The 18595-nt window shown below is 38.0% G+C and overlaps 1 protein-coding gene across 1 annotated transcript in view; it reads right to left on the reverse strand.

Annotated features, from left to right (window-relative positions):
- The window catches only part of myom2b (myomesin 2b), a 66721-nt gene that overhangs the window by 19852 nt on the left and 28274 nt on the right, over nucleotides 1–18595 (reverse strand). The window contains exons 19-28 of the mRNA XM_056249431.1: nucleotides 17269–17447; nucleotides 17013–17127; nucleotides 12291–12453; nucleotides 12033–12139; nucleotides 11661–11705; nucleotides 10153–10289; nucleotides 8790–8934; nucleotides 8611–8673; nucleotides 1074–1141; nucleotides 864–977 (exon numbers count right to left, since the gene is read on the reverse strand). Of these exons, the coding sequence (XP_056105406.1) occupies nucleotides 864–977; nucleotides 1074–1141; nucleotides 8611–8673; nucleotides 8790–8934; nucleotides 10153–10289; nucleotides 11661–11705; nucleotides 12033–12139; nucleotides 12291–12453; nucleotides 17013–17127; nucleotides 17269–17447 (1136 nt within the window). The remainder of the gene's footprint in view (nucleotides 1–863; nucleotides 978–1073; nucleotides 1142–8610; nucleotides 8674–8789; nucleotides 8935–10152; nucleotides 10290–11660; nucleotides 11706–12032; nucleotides 12140–12290; nucleotides 12454–17012; nucleotides 17128–17268; nucleotides 17448–18595) is intronic.

An 18595-nucleotide genomic window follows, 5' to 3' on the forward strand; every position in this document is an offset into this window, starting at 1 on the left:
AATGTCAAAGAATAACCAGCATTACATCAAATTACTACAGCACTCAATTGATTCACATCTCTGGTTTCAATCCTTTGGGAGTCAAAAGTTCTTAAGGTTATATCTCATGTGAAATGTTCTTATGTTATTTTTCATAAGATGTCAGGAGCGATTATAGCAAATACAGTATAATTTTGTCATGCATCAAGCTTTGCTGTATTTATTGAGGTTGCACAAGCTGTTTTTGTAAATGAACATTGACTGAAAAAACCCTAGAACAATTACCCTTAACAGTCCAGCAGGGATTATTTGTCTGTTTACTGAAATAACCTTAGCTATGGTACTTAACATTGATTATGCTTCAATACACTTCATATATATTTTAAACTTTGATTACAGAAAACACAAACACAAATGCTGACGTTACTGACTAAACCAGTGGTCACGACCCAAAAATGGGTCACTAGTCTCTTTGTTCTGAGGGCAGCATGGAAAAAACAACGGTAAATGCTAATAAAATATCACAATAATTAGCCATATACACATGTATCATTGCAATATTAAAATACCATGCATATTAAGAGAGAAGTAAAAAAAAAAAAAAGTAAATTCTGTCACAAACAGTGATTGTTCCATGTGTTATGCTTTTAGATAACTTTTCTACTATGTTTTTATGTATTCACTGGAAATGTTAAATAAGATGGAATATAATATTTGGCTTAACAATTTTTAAAATATAAATTGCAATGTGTCAAATGGCTATTTGGTTTAATTTTGTACAATAAGCAATTTTGGAACTATGTCGGACAACCGCTTGATATTCAGTTAAAAACCTTTGGGCTAAACAAGTTCTAACTCCAGTGTTTATGAAGTGAAGTGCTCACATGAGTAATGGCGAACTTGCAGACTCCTGAGTTCAAGTCAGCAGGCACCTCAGGAATCACCTCTACACTGTCTTTATACCACTGAAACGCAGACTCCTTCTTCAAATTAGCCACCTGAAAGTGGTCAGACATGCAAGAAAACACCAATATATCATCAGTCAGTCCAAGACGTTCAATTTTCTTAGGCTAAATCATTCCCATTCAACTTGCCTTGCAAACAAGAGCGACAGAGGCGTTATCCCCATATTGAACGGAGAGGAACTCCATAAAGTGAGGGCCTGGAAAATAAAATTGGTAAACAAACATTTTGAACTCATGGGAAACTTGATGAATCACATAGAATGCCTACTTAAAGAAACAAAAAACTTAAACCAGCCTACGGTGGTTTAGGCTGTCTTACGGCATTTGGGATGCGTAAAGCTACATATTTTCCAAATATACTTGTTTGAGTAGAATCTACAACATAACTGAGGGGAAAGAGTGACTGGAATATTATTAAAAAAAAAATGTTGCTAACACTTTCTATGAAGTATGTGCTTATAATGAATTTTAGCCCAATTTATACGTAAGTATAGTAAGTATTACTATTCTATAAATATATTTATAAAGACTCATTAAGACCTATACTGCATTATATGAACAGTTATAGTTACATTTATATTATTTGTATTATTACTTATAAGTCATGCATTTGATTTTTCAATGCGCATGCTCATAATCAATTTCATTTAAATAATTTATAAATGATCAAATATAAAATAGTTCCAGAGACCCTTGTTTGCTGTACCAATTAGTTATCAATTATGTATTTAATGGCTAATGTTTGCATTGGAGGTCATGAATAATTTTGATTTGTTAAAATCTATATCTCCTCAGCCATATGCATTGTATTGCTTATAGCAGTTTGGAATTATTCTTTAAAAAATATTGTTGCAGTGTTTTGCTAGTATGTAACTTCAAAATTCAACTGTTTGTTTGAATGATTTCTGTTTTTCTTTTCATTATTTTATTACAGGAATTATTGTTCATTAATTACATTTACAAATAAACAATTTAAAATGTATGATGAGCACATCTTCATGATTTCTTAACATTTGCATTAGGAAAAATGCATCCTATGGGCCCTATCATACACACGGCGCAATGCGGTGCCAGGCGCAACGCAAGTGTTTTTTGCAAGTTTCAGCCCGACGCAGTTATCATTTTCATGTCCTGCGCCAGTTGTTTAAATAGCAAATGCATTTGCGCCCATTTGTGCGACCATGGGCTGAAAACGAGGTGTTTTCAAACGCATTGTTGGATTTTGAGGCAACTGAAATAGACTGCCATTGACCAACTGAAACCTGGTCTAAAGTCAAGGGCGCACTATTATTTTTTTTGTTATTCAAAGAGCACGTTAGTAAAATGCGCCTATAGGTGGGGTCCACAACGCACGTACACTCTGCTTATTACACACACAGGGATGCACAGCAGCACACAAACATGCCAAATATTAAAAATAAAAGGATTACAATGTAAAAGATTATCATGCTTGAACATATTTTGTATTTTGTTCATAAAGATATGGTGGAATCCGGCTTGTCCCGTAGATGGTCTGCTCGCGCTTTAACCTCACGTACAAGCAGATCCATTTCCTCTCTGGAGAAGCGTTCAGTCTTTCAGCTTGCAAATTCCGCCATGTAAAAAGTGAATCCGCCATGGCGCGAGCGCAACTGGCTTTTAAAGGGAATGGGAGATGAGACTCTGATTGTTTTTTTGTAGGTTACACCCAAAACACACCCATTACTCATTAAGAGAATAGGGACAACCCTTTTAGACCATGTGCCGGGTGCGCCGACCATTTTTCCCATTGTAACGAATTAGCTCTATGAAATATTAATAATCAATAATAACTGGTTATAATTGATTATTAATATTTGGATCAGTTAATACAATTAACTTAATGTAGTAAAATTAATATTACAATCAACCCACCTGTTTGTCCCGTGAACACTCGGCGTTAATTGTTTATTAATTCTAAGAAATATTCATTTTCGGGGAAGGGAAATGTCTTTCTTACTGTACAGTACTACTAAGAGCCTGTAGTCAAAATCTAAATCGTGCATAGGTAAAATGGTGTGACAGAATGGAACCGGAACCAGGAAATGGAACTATGGAAAAGATCCATTTAACTATGAAAAGAACCATCAGCTTATAATTTTCAGAGCCCCTCATTAAATGTATACTTGCATAGCTTTTGCAGTGGACACAATTCTTGAAGTTGTTGAAAATTGAAGTTGTTGATGGTTCCGTGAGTGTCAAATGTTGAAATTGTAATCGTTTTCTTCTCCTTTGGATGAAGAAGATATGATGAACTTGCATGGGTAGTTCGACTCTGTTCTGGTTGAAGGTTTTCTCTCTCTCCATGAGCACATGGCTGAGCACATGCAGATTGTGACCAGCCGACCCTGGGCCGGAGAGGTCACGCAGGCAACCCAGGAGTGAGGAAGTCAAAAGAGTTGGTTGCCCACTCAGTGATGGTAAAGTTGCAGTTTTCTTCTGAGTTGGATTGAAGAAAATACAGTCTGACTCTGTTGGGAGAGTGAAGGCATAGCAGGCTGTGGTCACAGCCTGCCGGAGCCCCCACAGACACATCAACCCGAAGAAGCAGCAGTGAAGGCCAGAATAAGAGAGGAATAAGAGGGCGTGATCTTTTGGTCAATGATTTTTTTTAAAGCGTGAAGATGTCACACCCTCTGGATGGTTGTGTGAGCCAATAAGAAGTTGTTCCCTTTGGAGGGAATTTCTTTACGACCCTTATTCAAGCAGGCATTTGAACATGTAATTTGATTGGTATTAGTATTAGCTTATAATACTATTGCGCCACAAAGTTAGCAAAATGTAATGTAAATTAACAACTGGGGGATGAAGATTGGAGTTTATAGAGACTAAACATGCTAGACATATGATTTTGGTTAACCATAATATGCAAGTCATGTTTCAGACAAAAATAGTTTAGAAGAGAAAATGAAGACATAGGCCAAACCACATAAAAGGAAAATCATGAGATGGAAAATTAGATACATGTTAATACATTTATCACATGGCTAAATAGAATACGTAGGATTAAAAGGGTTCATTTCTCCTTCTCAGCAAGAATTAAGTGAGAGTCACAATTCCCTGCACATTCCTTTTGGGGTCGTGTTTAGGGGTGTATTAGCTTTATTTGGGATGTTCGTTTTTGGGGGGAAGTTTCATAGACCATTGTTGGGAGAGTGAGTTTGCTGGATTATTCATTACATATAATGAATAATTTGTGTCTAATTGGTCCAGATGCTACACCATCGTTAAACTAGCTAAAGTGGATTTGGACACCCCTTAAGTGCACTTGTGCCGTGTGCTTTAGATCATGTGCTTAGATTGTTAAAATAGGGCCCTGTTTTCACTTTACTTAAAGCTATCAATTATGCATTAGTAAATTGTATTATCACTCACAATAAATATTTATAAGAACACTACACAGCTATTAATAACAACATATTCACTTATTTGACAGAAATAAATCTGAATAACTAAAAAGTCATTGTAACTATAATATAATAACATTATAGCAATGCAGGCTGCATCTTTATAAATACATTCATGGAACCATATGACTGACTTATTAATACTTATAAATTAGTGTATAATGGATTATGAGCATGCACATTGAAAAAAACAAATGCATGACTTAAAAGTAATTATACAAATAATATAAATGTAACTATAACTTGTCACGGGCAGTTGCAGGAAGGGAGAAGAGGATGAAGATTCAGTTCCAACCATTTTTAATGACGAAGATACAACGAATAAACAAGCAGGCAGGGCAACACACACTAAAGCAACGTAGACCGAACAGAGAATGAATGTGAGGGAAGTTATATTCTAAACACAAAGGAGGATGATTAATAAAACACAGCTGACACAAATTAACTTATAATGAGGAGCGGGAAAACTGAACAAAAGAGCACATGATGAGATTAAAAACATCATAATGAAAAAAATCATAATGAAACTAAACTGAACAATGGTAACATAACTGTTTTTTTTAATGCAGTGTAGGTCTTAATTAGTCTTTATAAATATATTTATAAAATAGTAATGCTTAATAAATAAGTATACATGGAGATATAATTCATTATAAGCATGGTCTTCATAGAAAGTGTTACCAAAATTTAAGATAGTTTGGAACAAGAGAGATGCGCCCAAAGCCGAATACCTTATTCGGAAATGCACAGATAATGGCTTCAAAACAAATAATGAATTCTACCGAATAACAAAAAAAATAATTGGCAGACACAGTCACTCCTCTTTCCTTTTCAGTCGCTCACATTCGACGTAGTCGACAAGTCGACTGATTGGCATCAAGCTTAGGGAGCCTGTCATCTTTGAGTATTGATAAAACGAGCCAATGCACATTGGCGTGCGAGCTTTGTATCTCACGCTCCACCCCGCAGCGCGGGTATAAACACGGAAGTGGATGCACGCACCATTTGTCTTTCGCTTCGGAGCCGATCAGTCTTCACGTCGATGTCTCTGAAGAGTGTTGAATATTTTCAACGAGCAAGTGTGCCGGTGCTTCTTCTGTGTTTCTACAGCGCGAGTGCAGCGGTGGTCGCGAGTCTTCTGAGCTCTCAACTGCTGTTTTAACAGCATTCCTTTTTCCTGAAGAAAGTGAGTGCTTCACTGGTACCGGCTGCACCATTCCTGTCAGTGTTGCCGCGATCATTCTCCTGTGTGCTCCGGCACTGGTGAGAGTCCCAAACTTCCTGAAAGAGCAACACGGGTGCGTTTGCGACTTTTTCAACATGTCATTCCACCCGTGCGTTTCTGGATGCGGACCTTCTCTCTCAGGGACGGGGCACCGTATGGCACCCGCGTCCAGCCCTCTGGAAACTCCATGTCTGGTCCCTGGATGGGACGCAAGGGTTCTAGGTGATCTACCACAATCGTAGTCGTAGACATCATCACTTCTGCGAGAGCACCCTCTATGAGGCATGCTTATGCCCTGAAGTGGAACCTGTTCGTTGAGTGGTGTTCTTCTCACCGAGAAGACCCCCGAAGGTGTTCAATCGGGTCCGTGCGTTCTTTCCTGCAAGATGGGCTGGAGCGAGGGCTGTCTCCCTCCATCCTCAAAGTGTATGTTGCCTCTATTGCCGCACATCACGATGCAGTGGATGGGAGATCCGTGGGAAAGCACGAGCTGATCGTCAGGTTCTTGAGGGGAGCGAGGAGACTGAATCCGCCTTGCGCGCCCTCTACACCCTCTTGGGACTTATCTCTGGTGCTGACTGCACTGGAGATACCTCCCTTTGAGCCACTGCAGGCAGCTGAGTTAAAAGTCCTGTCTTTAAAAACAGTTATCCTACTTGCTTTGGCCTCCATCAAGAGGGTAAGGGAACTGCACATATTTTTGGTCAACGAATCGTGCCTGGAATTCGGGCCGGCTAACTCTCACATTATCCTGAGACCCCGGCCTGGATATGTGCCCAAGGTTCCTACCACTCACTTTCGGGACCAGGTGGTGAACCTGCAAGCGCTGCCCCTGTAGGAGGCAGACCCAGCCCTGGCTTTTCTCTGTCCTGTCCGCTCCTTGCGGTTATATGTGGACAGAACGCAAAGGCTCAGGACCACAGACCAGCTCTTTGTCTGTTACGGAGGCCAGCAGAAGGGAAAGGCTGTCTCCAAGCAGAGGTGGGCCTACTGGATAGTGGATGCCATCATCTTGGCATATCAATCCCAAGATTCAGCATGCCCCCCTGGATTGTGAGCCCACTCCACTCGGAGTGTAGCTTCTTCCTGGACGTTGGCACAGGATGCCTCGCTGACAGATGTTTGTAGAGCTGCGGGCTGGGCGACACCAAACACGTTCACTAGATTCTATAGCCTACGTGTCGAGCTGGTTGCTTCCCGTGTGTTTTCTTCACATAGAAGCCAGTTAACACCGTAAGCCCTGCTTGAAGTGTCGGCTTGCTGCGCTATTCCCCTCCTATGGAGCGGATACGTGCGCCATTCTTGCTCCAGTAGAGTTCCTCTTTAGCCGAACCCTGTTGAGTTCTTCCATACCCCTTAGGCAATGGACGTGCCTAAGGGGTTCTTCCATACCCCTTAGGCAACTTACGGCGATCCCATATGTGTATTCGTCCACGGTACGGCTCCCTGCGGCCAGCCTGTGTCTTTCCCTTGGCAGAAACCGTCACTGACCGGTTGAGTCTCCCCCTTGTTATAGGCTGGAGCCACCTCAGTGACATTCCATATGTTGTACTACCCGGGAAAAACGCCCACTCCATATGTGTATCCTCCACATGTATACCTCCCTACGAGCAGGATGTGGCTTCCGCAGCGTCTTCCTTTCCCCGAAAGGGCACTCAACTCAACTCAACTTTATTTATATAGCACCACTAAAAACAACAGTAGTTATAGTGCTGTACACTATATCAGACATCGTTAGCATTTAACACCAAGTACAACATAGATTACAAAACAAAACAAAGAACAGACCAGACATAGCACGTATCAACTACAATTATAAGCCAAAGAAAAAAATACGTTTTGAGTTTTACTTTAAACTCATGCAGTGAAGAGGCAGTTCTAATGAGAACAGGGAGGCTGTTCCAAAGTTTTGGTGCACCAACGGCAAAAGCTCAATCTCCTCTCGTTTTTAGTCTAGCCCGAGGTACATTTAACAGTTGGATGACCTAAGAGACCTTCCAGAATTGTGACTGGATAATAGATCAGACATATATACAGGAGCCAATCCAATCAAGGATTTAAAAACCAGCATCAATACTTTAAAATCAATACTGATTTTACACGCTTTCCCAGTGTTATCCAAGTCTGATTGAGTGGGTCTTGCGGAACTGCAGAGACTTCCCTGGCCTAAGCCCTGTCCCATCTGTCCAACGGAGACGTAGTCCTGTCGCCACTATTGCTGGACCACCGCTAACTCTGGGCTCCGCTCGGCTCCTCAGCGAAAAACAAATGGTGCATGCATCCACTTCCGTATTTATACCTGTGCTACGGGGCGGAGCGTGAGATGCATAGCTCGCACGCCAATGTGCATTAGCTCATTTTATCAATACTCAAAGATGACAGGCTCAGCGTGATCCCAATCAGTCGACACGTCGACTACGTCGATTGTGAGCGACTGAAAGGGAATGAGGGTTACATATGTAACCGAGACGTTCTTTGTGGATAACAGTTGAGCCAGGGGATAGCATGATATTATAGCTATACTAATGAGTTTATGTAGTGAATGTGTCTAAACTTCATAAATTTCATTATTAAATGTATGTTTATTTACAACAATTATATTAACAGCAGTAATAAAAAAAATCCTGTTGTAAGAACAGCTAATAGACACCGCTCTGCAGTGTCATGGAAACATTCCAGGTGAAGATATAGGAAAATTCACTCTTTCATTGCTCCCCTGCCCAATTCCATTTTCTTCCGAATACAGAAAAAAAAAAATATTGTGATTGTAACAGATACAGATAAATATATTTGCTCCGCTGTACACCCCTAGTCAGTAAATAATAACAGAATTATAATGTCTGTGTGAACTATTCATAGAAGCCATTTTTTCAGCAGGGAACCAATAAGATATTTTGTCGATGATGCAAAGCTTGTTTGTAAACCTCAAAAAGTAATAGCATTACAAAACCACAGGGTCTAATTCACTCTATCAGAAGTTTATTCAACAGCTACATCAATTCGAAAAGTGCAGTACCCTCTTTCACACGAATGTACTCCCTCCTTTGGTAGTCCGCCTCAGCCAACGCTGCCTTGAAGGCTGGAACAGGAAAATAAAGCAGAAACTATAAGAGGTCAGTGAATAGAGTTCAACAGAAGAGCACAATATCTCAAGATGTGAGCTTCTGCAAGCCCTAGAGCGATGCTGGCTCTCACCATCTCCAATCAGCACCAGAGAAGACTGGGCCTTAGCTCTGCCATCTTGGATCTGCACGGTGAAAGTGCCCTCGCTGTCTTCAGTGAAATGATCCATCACCATCTCAATAATGCCCGTAGCTGCGTCGTGACTCATTTTAGTTTGCTGTGAAAAAGCCAGAGAGGTAAACATTTCTCTCCTGGGCTTTTCTTACGAGGCTCAAGCAAATGAACATAACAGATGGAGCTGAATCTATCCATTTGGATTGGTTATGTTTTCTTGCACAGCATCAGTTGGAGCTAAACTTAAAGGGATAGTTCACTCAGAATGACAATTCTGTAATCTAATCCAAAACCGGTATGAACACAAAATACCACAGAACACAAAATAAATTATTTATAGCAGGAAGTTCATGCTGGCCTTTTTAGTTCAATGAAAGTGAATGGGGAACAATTGAGGATGCTCCAATAGTCAATTTCTGGCTAAAACAAAATAAAACAATGACAATGGCAATGACAATTATAATGTACAGTAGTGTACAGTGCAAAACAAATGTATATTTATTTTGAGATCTGCTAAAGATTACATTTAACAATGTTATTAAATTATTAGTGTCTGTAAAGATTAACTTTAAGTGAGAGTTCTATAACAAAAGAAATAAGAATATGATTAATCGCAATTAATCGCACCCAAAATAAAAGTTTGTGTTTACATAATATATGTATAATTATTTTGAATATATAAATACACACACATGCATGTATATATTTAAGAAAAATGTGTTATTTATGTATAAAATATTTATATTTATATATAATATAAATTATATATAAATATGTATATACAGTGTATCCATCTCAAATACATGCATGTGTGTGTATTTATATTTACAAAATAATTATACAGAGTACACACACATATATTATGTAAACAAATATAATTTTAATAAAAAAATAAAATTATATTATATTATACTATATTATATTATATTGGCCAATATATATATATATATATATATATATATATATATATATATATATATATATACAAAATAATCAGATAACTAGTATGATAACTGATATTTTGCGTAATCCCTAATGACCAATTGGTGTCATGCCAAGCAATATTTTCAGTGAATTACTTAAATAGTATGAAAATAGTTCAAAAGTCATATGGACCATTTTTATGACACTATGTTGTTAAATATATTTTATGTTCCACAGAGTAAAGAAAGTCTTGGGGTTTGGAAGAACCCGAGAGTGAATAAATGATGACGAATTGTCAGTTTGGGGTGAACTATCCTTTTAACATAAAACTCCCTGATTTCTGTTTATGAAATGAAGGCTGTATTTGTCCGTACCATTCTATTTGACAGTTATTTACCTCACAGTTGACAAGCTCCTTGTTATTGGCAAAGAATTTGTAGGTCACAGAAGAAGAGATACCCTCAGCTTGCAGCCAAAAGCGCATACGGCCTCTCTCTAGAATCTTATAGGCCAGTTCAGTCTTCAGAGGAATAACTGCGACACAGAAGAGGTGACGCATGACAAGCTGACATGTGTGTTGTGTCACAGTTCATACGCATGACCTTAGACCTGTGAATCTACACATGCTGATTCTATATAAAAATCGTACAGTTTATTTTAAGCAATAAGCCACGCTACATATTCCAGTGATTTTAACATGCTTAAATGGTGTTGTCAGGCACAGCGTGAATCTAAAACCCCTTTAACTTTGATAAAATCACTGTAATAGCCTCAAATGTTTTATAATACAGTGGTAATAGCAATAAAATAAAATAAAAACACTAAAATTCAATGAATAGTCACACTGTTATCAACAACATGTCATGTAAAAAGTTAATTATAATAGCATTAGTTAAATTTTGCAGATTACAATTCAGGGTTCCCATACCTGAATATTCCCATCTATGGCTTTTCTAGATAAGGACTCCTAGGCCTGGTTTCACAGACAGGATTAGGATTAGGCCTTAGTTCAATTAGCACATTTAAGTAGCTTCTATAAATGTATTTCTATAAATGTAAACATAACTGGTGTGTATCTTGAGACAAAACAATGGCAGTGACATATTTTAAGATAAAATTAAAACAGCTCAAACATGCATTTTAGTCCGGGACTAGACTTAAGCCTTGTCTGTGAAACAGGGGGCTAAAATCATAGATCAGAGATTAATTTTTGACAATTTTATTTTAGACAATGAAATATGTTAGAGTAAAGCATAACTAGTTTTGCAAAAGCTAAGATTTATACATTTTTAACGAGCCAAATTGTATAACAATAATTATAAATTAACATGTATTAACTAATGTTAACAAATTGAAGAATATTGTGAAATGTTACAATAATTCCTATGACCTTCGAATTCCATGACTTTTCTAAGCCTGGATAATGTCCAGGTTTTCCAAAACTGTGGGAACCCTGAATACACACTGATCAATTGATGTGTCAAATGTGCATTTTGAACATGGTTCATTCAAGTTGAGTCTGAAGTCTGAACACCATTTGACAAAATTACATACTGGACAGATTGTAGGTAAAAACAACAGTATAACAATCTCTAGAGCCTCATAGGGGATATGGTGTTGGAAAAAAATATGAGTAATTAAAAATAATATTAATATTAATTTTAATAATATTAAAAATAATACTGGGTTCTCTCGCAAATGTTTTGTGTTCCCATGAGAAACTTTGTGTTCAGGGGAACGCAAAACATTTTGCAGACAAACATGAAGTTTCTCAGGGGAACGCACACATTTTGCGAGAGAACGCAAAAGCATTGCCAAATAATTTTTCCTCCCATCTCATTTTTATTTCTTCACCATGTCCCTTTAAGGGCTCCATACTCTACTCCTTTATCTGGGGCCACTTACTTGGATTGCGTATGTCATAGCTGAGGGCCAACATCTTCTCCAGCTCTAAAGGATAGAGGTAACTATCATTTTCTATCAGCTATCATCATCAGCACTTTTCAAGTACATTACAGCAGACAACACAAATCTTTATTATTATTAAAAGTATTATTATTAAATTAAATATCTTTGAAATATCTAATATCATGGTAACTATTTTACTGCAGATGATGTGACATCCATGTCACACACTAACATAGTATACCGACATCTGAATCAAATATGATTCGAATCTGTCAATGGAATGTTTTGATAGTGTCTTGTACTCTATATACCTTTGAGGGAGGGTATTAATAATGAAGCTCATGGTCATTATATATTAAGAAGCCTCACCTTCTGCTGAGATCTTGTAGCTGGCCGAGGCACCATCAGTATGTGTAACAGATACAGAGAATGTGCCCAAATCCTCTTTGTCTGGGTTCTTAAAAACCAAAGTTGAGCTAAAGAAACAATGAGCAAACATTAGTGTCTGTTCATTGGGACAACACAACAAATAGAATGAAATATGCACAGACTGTGGCATTGCCCTAAATATGCTTTGAGCTAATATGTATCTGGACCAGATCAAGTTAGGACTTCTGTTGTGCTTACTTGCTGCCTGATGTCTTGACGATGATGCCCTTAGAGAAGTCAGTAATTTCTTGGTAGGACTTCTTCCACACAAACTTTGATGTCTCTGTCATTTGGCAGCTCTCAAAAGAGAGATAAATGTCACCTGATCCCTCATCGACGCCACACTTGATTTCCTGGGTGCCTTCAAAATAACAGAAGCACAGAAGAATTTGCACACAAGTTGACAAGTACTACTAAACAAATACTGTAGGATATGCTGGAGTTATGGTTGGAAAATCAAGTGGGATTATTGGTCAATGCTGTTCCAAAGGAATGATTTGAAACGTCGGGGACACAATTTAATATTAATAATAATATTATAATATGATATTAAATTGATCCGTTTTCTAATAATAAGTAGACTTTGACATTAAATTAATACATTTATTCATATATTTATTCATTAATATTAATATAATCTAAATGTAATTTAATGCTATTTTGCTCCTCTGAAGCTTTAACGTGGACAACAAATGCCACATATAAAACACATCCGCTGATGGCATTTCACATCACTGACGCCATGCCATTTGCTCCAATGTGTCTCGAAACCAAATGTCAAACCGTATGCAGCACCATATTTGATTTTCAGTGAAAACCAGCTTACATTTTGGTCTGTTTGTCACACAAAGCTATAGTTTGGCTTCAGAAGACGCATATATATATCATTAAAATGGTACATATGACTGCACAATATTTTATGTATGAGACTTTGTGTACTCATATATATATGTGTGTGTGTGTGTGTGTGTGTATACGTATGTATATATACAAATAAACAAGGTACACAAAATCTCATATATACGATATTGTGCTCAAGTCATATGTACCATTTTAATGATACGTTACTGGTGTTTTTGTCATTTTGTGGCCTTACAAACCAGTTCTAATTCACTTCCATCACTTTCATTCATACTCAGGGAATTTAAACTTTTCCACACACAAAAAGAGAATAAGTTTAAACCAAGAAAATTAATATTACCTTAAATAGCTATTCATACCTGATTTATTGCATACAAATAAAATAGTTTTTTTTTTGGTCTAAATCATTGTATTTAGGTCGTCAAGTCACCGCTATCTATTTAGTGCTTTATGCAATACAGACTGATTCAAAGCAGCTTTACCGTGATAACTGGAAAATGATGCATTTCGGCAGTTGTTCAGCTGAAGTCAGTTTAGTGTTGATTCAGTTCCCTTATGTGGATTCAGTGATGTAAAATAATATTTTTGACTCGAATAAAACCAGTTCCTTTAAATGCAACCATTTTTAGGTTATCATTTTTCTCAGTGTAGTGGTATCAAAAAGCATAATAAAATTTGTAAAAAAATAAATAATAATAATAATTAATGAACATGTAACAGGTGTGCAGAAGGTTGTGAATGATGGGTGTTCACGTGCAGAAATCTGTGGAGATCACTGTGGCCCTGATTATGACCAACCAGCCCAAGCTGGGCTTCCCTTCTCAGTTGTACTGTAGAACATCTCACACAACATCACACACATACTTTATATAGACGCACGATTCCACAGCGCACTCTACTGGCTGATGCCATTTTTATCAGCCACAAACCTTTCGGGCTACTCGGAATGAATCATCTTGGATCATCCCGTGGCTGCTTTTTGCTTATCTGTGAATGTGCAGGCAGCTGCTCCCCAAGACACTCCAGAACGCCTCCCATGGTGCAATCCACACTGCCCTGAACAGCTCTCTCTCAGCCCCACTGTGAACTCCTCCCATTTCTTCAAAAATAAACCCCCATTCTTTAGAATTAGCAGATATTCTGCTATTCTGGATGGCTGTGTAAGTTGTTTAGGTTTAAAATTTCTAACTGACAACTGAATGCGACTTCCTGGTCTCACTGTGCACAATTCATCAGTGCACAAAATAAAACAAAAATCATGAAAATAAATACCAATACCATCACTGTAATAACAACCTCTCAAATCCATCCATCCATCCTCCAAACTGCTTGTCCTATGTAGGATAGCAGGGATGCTGGAGCTTATCTCAGCATCTCGGGCCAAAGGCAGGAAAACACCCTGGATGGATGACCTCCTCTGAAATGACTTTCCTCTTTTTTTTTCTGATGTCGCCAAGCCAATGAGGTCTATATACAGCAATTTCTGAGGAAGGCTATCCGTTCAGCAACTGACGCAAAACCCTCAGAAGTGTGTGAACTGGAATCTGCCATCTTTTCTCATAGACAGTCAGTTCTGGGAACAGACATTCTGAGCCAATCACCTGAGTCATCATAACTAATCCCTGATAACTCTGGAGCTGCAGGGAATTAATGTCCTATTCAGTGTGTGTGTGTGTGTGTGTGTGTGTGTGTGTGTGTGTGTGTGTGTGTGTGTGTGTGTGTGTGTGTGTGTGTGTGTGTGTGTGTGTGTGTGTGTGTGTGTGTGTGTGTGTGTGTGTGTGTGTGTGTGTGTGTGTGTGTGTGTGTGTTTGTGTGTGTGTTTGTACAGTACTGGTAAAAAGAAAATTTAACATAACTATTTTTGAAAGAAATCTCTTATGCTCATTAAGCCTGCATTTATTTGATCAAAAATACAGGAAAAAAACAGCAATATTGTTAAATATTATTACAATTTAAAGTCCCCCTTTAATGTTGTTTATTTGTCTATGTGGTGTTTTTAATATGCTTTAAAACAAACCATGTGTAAATTTATAAGTCAACACCATTGCTGACTATTTTCTTCTAAAAACTTCAGTGAACTAGCCTGACGTCATCATACTCAGATTCTAGTCAGAATGTGAGTCTGATACTGCTCCATTGGGCTGTGATTATTTGGCGTGTTTCAACCGAACCAGGAAAGAAAATGCCTCTGCACTCAATTGGACTGACAAATGCCTTGATCGCGGTTCTCTGTCCCTCTTTTAAAATGAATGCGCTGTCTACATCTTCTATAACAGACGCGATGGCTGAATCTACACATCTAAATTCTCCAGCTGCAGCCATTCTTTGTTGTAAACAAATTCAACCCAAGCGCTCTTTGGTGACGTGGATGATTACGTTAGGTTACGTCATCGTATAAAGCCCGCCCTGACAATTTGATTGGTCCGAACAGCTCTGGTTTGGGCATACTTGCTTCTCAACGGATCAAGTCCAGACCGAACTTCCCATCCTCAAATGTTGTGGGCGGGGCTAAGTTCGGCTGGCATCCAGGCTAGCAGTGAACCAAAGACAGTCTCAAAATCACGTTTGAAATCGCTAGTGTATCTGACGTCACAAACTTGTCACTTTTGATTTGTGAAAAACCGGGACACTCAGATGAAATTTATTTTTGTTTTTGTTTTTTGGGGGGGGGGGGGGGGGGGGGGATCAACCCATATTTGCAAATATACTATGTTAACAGTTGTAGGACACAAACACGCCGTATATCTTTTGAGCAGTGTGACAGGTGCAGAGTATCATGTATTATTATTTTAGATTTATTTACATTAGATAAAGGTACTGCTACAGTTGCAATGGCTAGATTTTTGTGTTTGCTTAATGCAAAACTCTGGTGCTTTTCCAGCGCTGTTTTTCCTTCATATTTAACTGAAATTTTGGCAGGACAAAAAACAGAGCAAGAGAACGGGTCTACTTGTGTGGGCCTTACCCATTCAGATTTTTTTTATTTTTTTTGCCCAGTCTGAGTTGTAGGTTGTAAATCGTTTTTTCTTTGACACTGGTGGCTAAGAAAAAAAAAAGTGTTTTTGGATGCTAAACACTAACTTGCTTTCACGGGTACAACAGCTGCGCTACAGAAAGATGACAGAAAAACTGAAGAAAAGAGTAGTTGCTATGGAAACAATACCCCGTCTCGTCTAGTCGCATTGGTGTAAACTGGTAGGTTTTGGAATGTTGCAGACCACATTCTTTTGCAAGTAGTTAAAAAGTTCAGCTCAAATCGTTGTGAATCTTTTTTGTAAACTCGCCTTAAACAAAACTACTTTCAAAAATATTGCTTCCAGTACCCAAAATGTTCTCTCATTGAGAAATGCTGCCTTAAAGGGATAATTCACCCAAAAAAATATTTTGTAAAACCACAAATTAAGATGTGAGAAATGTGAGAAATGATTCAACCCTCCATTGAAAGTCCATGTAACCAGAAATTAGAATATCCGAAAAGTTCAAAAAGGCGTCATTAAACAAATCCTTAAGAATCGAGGAATTTAGAACAAGTCTTGTGACGAGGTACGCTCACTGTGTGATCAACAGATTTTGGTTTGGAATGCCATGAGGGGAAGTAAATGATGAAAGAATTAAAATTTTTGGGTGAATTAACCCTTTAAGGCAAGTCATTTTTCTGTGTCCGTTTGCGTAATGGGCAGCTAAATCCAGCAAAAATCCAGTACTTCCTATCTACTATTTTGACAAACAATCTATGTAATTGTTTTTCGAAATGATATTTCATTTACAAATAACATTTATTGTCTCATAAATTGTGATTCTTAAACTCAGAATAACTGCAAATAAATGCATGCTAGTTTTTTCGCAAACAAGATCTAGAGTAAACAAAGTAAATTAATTGTTGCTTTAAATTGAAAGTGGGACATCTATTCTTTCAGCTGACACATTCAGCATCACAACGCATCCATCAAAGAAGCAACTGGCTCTGTAAGGCAGAACTATAGCCACCACATTGATTTTTTTTTCCCCCATTCAGATATTTATGTCTTAAACAGTGTCTGCTCTACATTACATGTTTACCTGGCAGTGCTTTGACACACACAGGGTCAGAGGGGGTTGAAGCCATCCCAATGCCCTTGGCATTCTCGGCCAGTACGCGGAACACATAAGATGCGCCTTTCTCTAGACCCTTGACCTGTAAACATTCAAACCGTACATTTTATAAAGCCACAGAGAAGTGAACACGTTTTCATATTTCTATGTCTGGCATACTGAAATAGTAGCCTAGTATAGAAAGTCTGAGAATATGAGCTTGTCGGCACTCACAAATCAATACCTTGATATAGCAGTGGTTGACTGAACTTTCGTTGACTTTGCTCCAGGTATCAGAGCCTTTCCTGGATTTCTCAATGAAGTATCCAGTGATGGCACTGACCCCATTGTAGACAGGAGCCTTCCACTCCACCACCAAAGAATCATCCCTTACCTCAGTGAAGGTCAGGTCATAGGCTGGACCTACCAAAGCCAAACACAAGGCAATTAAAGCTCAACTTTTTCATGCTTTCAAACATGTTTGGGTGAATCTCATGAAAACATGTTCAGGTGACATTTCACCTTAAAATCTAACAAAACTGTGGAATGTGAAATTATTTATGTACATTTTCATGCAAATGAATCTCCCAAATTCTAATCACTGTAGTAAATAATGGGCGTTTTTCTTCTGAGGTTATTATTATTATGTATTTTTGTATGCCGATTCTCATTTTATACAGTACATTAAAATAGCATGATGTATAAATACTTCAACATGTTATATTTTGATTATGTTCTCAAAAAGCTTTTGTGAGGATCGTACACGTCTTTTGAGTTTCTTGCTGGTCTTGACTGTCCAATACACTAATGTCGGAATTGGAGCATTACATAATGTCACTTTGATAAAAACTGATTTTTTTGTGTGAAAACAGCAATCAATCACCTTACTTGGTTCACTTGAAACACCGTAACAAGGATTGAGAAATGTACTATTAGTACTATTAATCGATGGTAATGTAGTCTAGAGGTGACTGGCAGGGTCAATATAACCAAACAGAGAGCTATAGAGACCTCCTATTCCATTTGTAGCCTTTAAAAGAGTTTTTTAACCACCTAAACAAGACATCTTACTGCAAATCTGCTGAACAAAGTACTCAAGTAATGTTTGCCAAGAGTTGTGGGTTGGTCTCAAGGATGAGTGTTTTGCACACATAGACTTTTACTTCCTCTAAAGTGTTCTTAGGGCAGCACATAAAACAAAATGAGCTTAATGGAGATTTGTTTTAGTTTGTTAAAGGAACAGTTGGCACAAAGATAAAAATTGCCATAATTAATTCACCATATTCATAATGTTCCAAACATGTATGACTTTTCTTTTCTTTCTTCTGTGGAAAACAAGACTTTTGTAGAATTTTCACATACACTGAACATTATCCGTTCAACGTTACCATGACTTTCAAACTCCAAAGATGGCAACAAAAAATATCCCTATAAAAAAGGCCATGTGACTTTGACTGCCATACGACCAAAGACCAAAGAATTGTTGTCCACTGATCACATTTGCTTTCAGATTTTATATGGTGCATCAGTGTGTTGCCAAAAGGGCATTCATTCTTGAGTGTGCTACTTAA

Source organism: Rhinichthys klamathensis, unplaced genomic scaffold (assembly GCF_029890125.1).
Source record: "Rhinichthys klamathensis goyatoka isolate OS25496 unplaced genomic scaffold, OSU_Roscu_1.1 h1tg000003l_1, whole genome shotgun sequence".
NCBI classification, from domain to species: domain Eukaryota; kingdom Metazoa; phylum Chordata; class Actinopteri; order Cypriniformes; family Leuciscidae; genus Rhinichthys; species Rhinichthys klamathensis.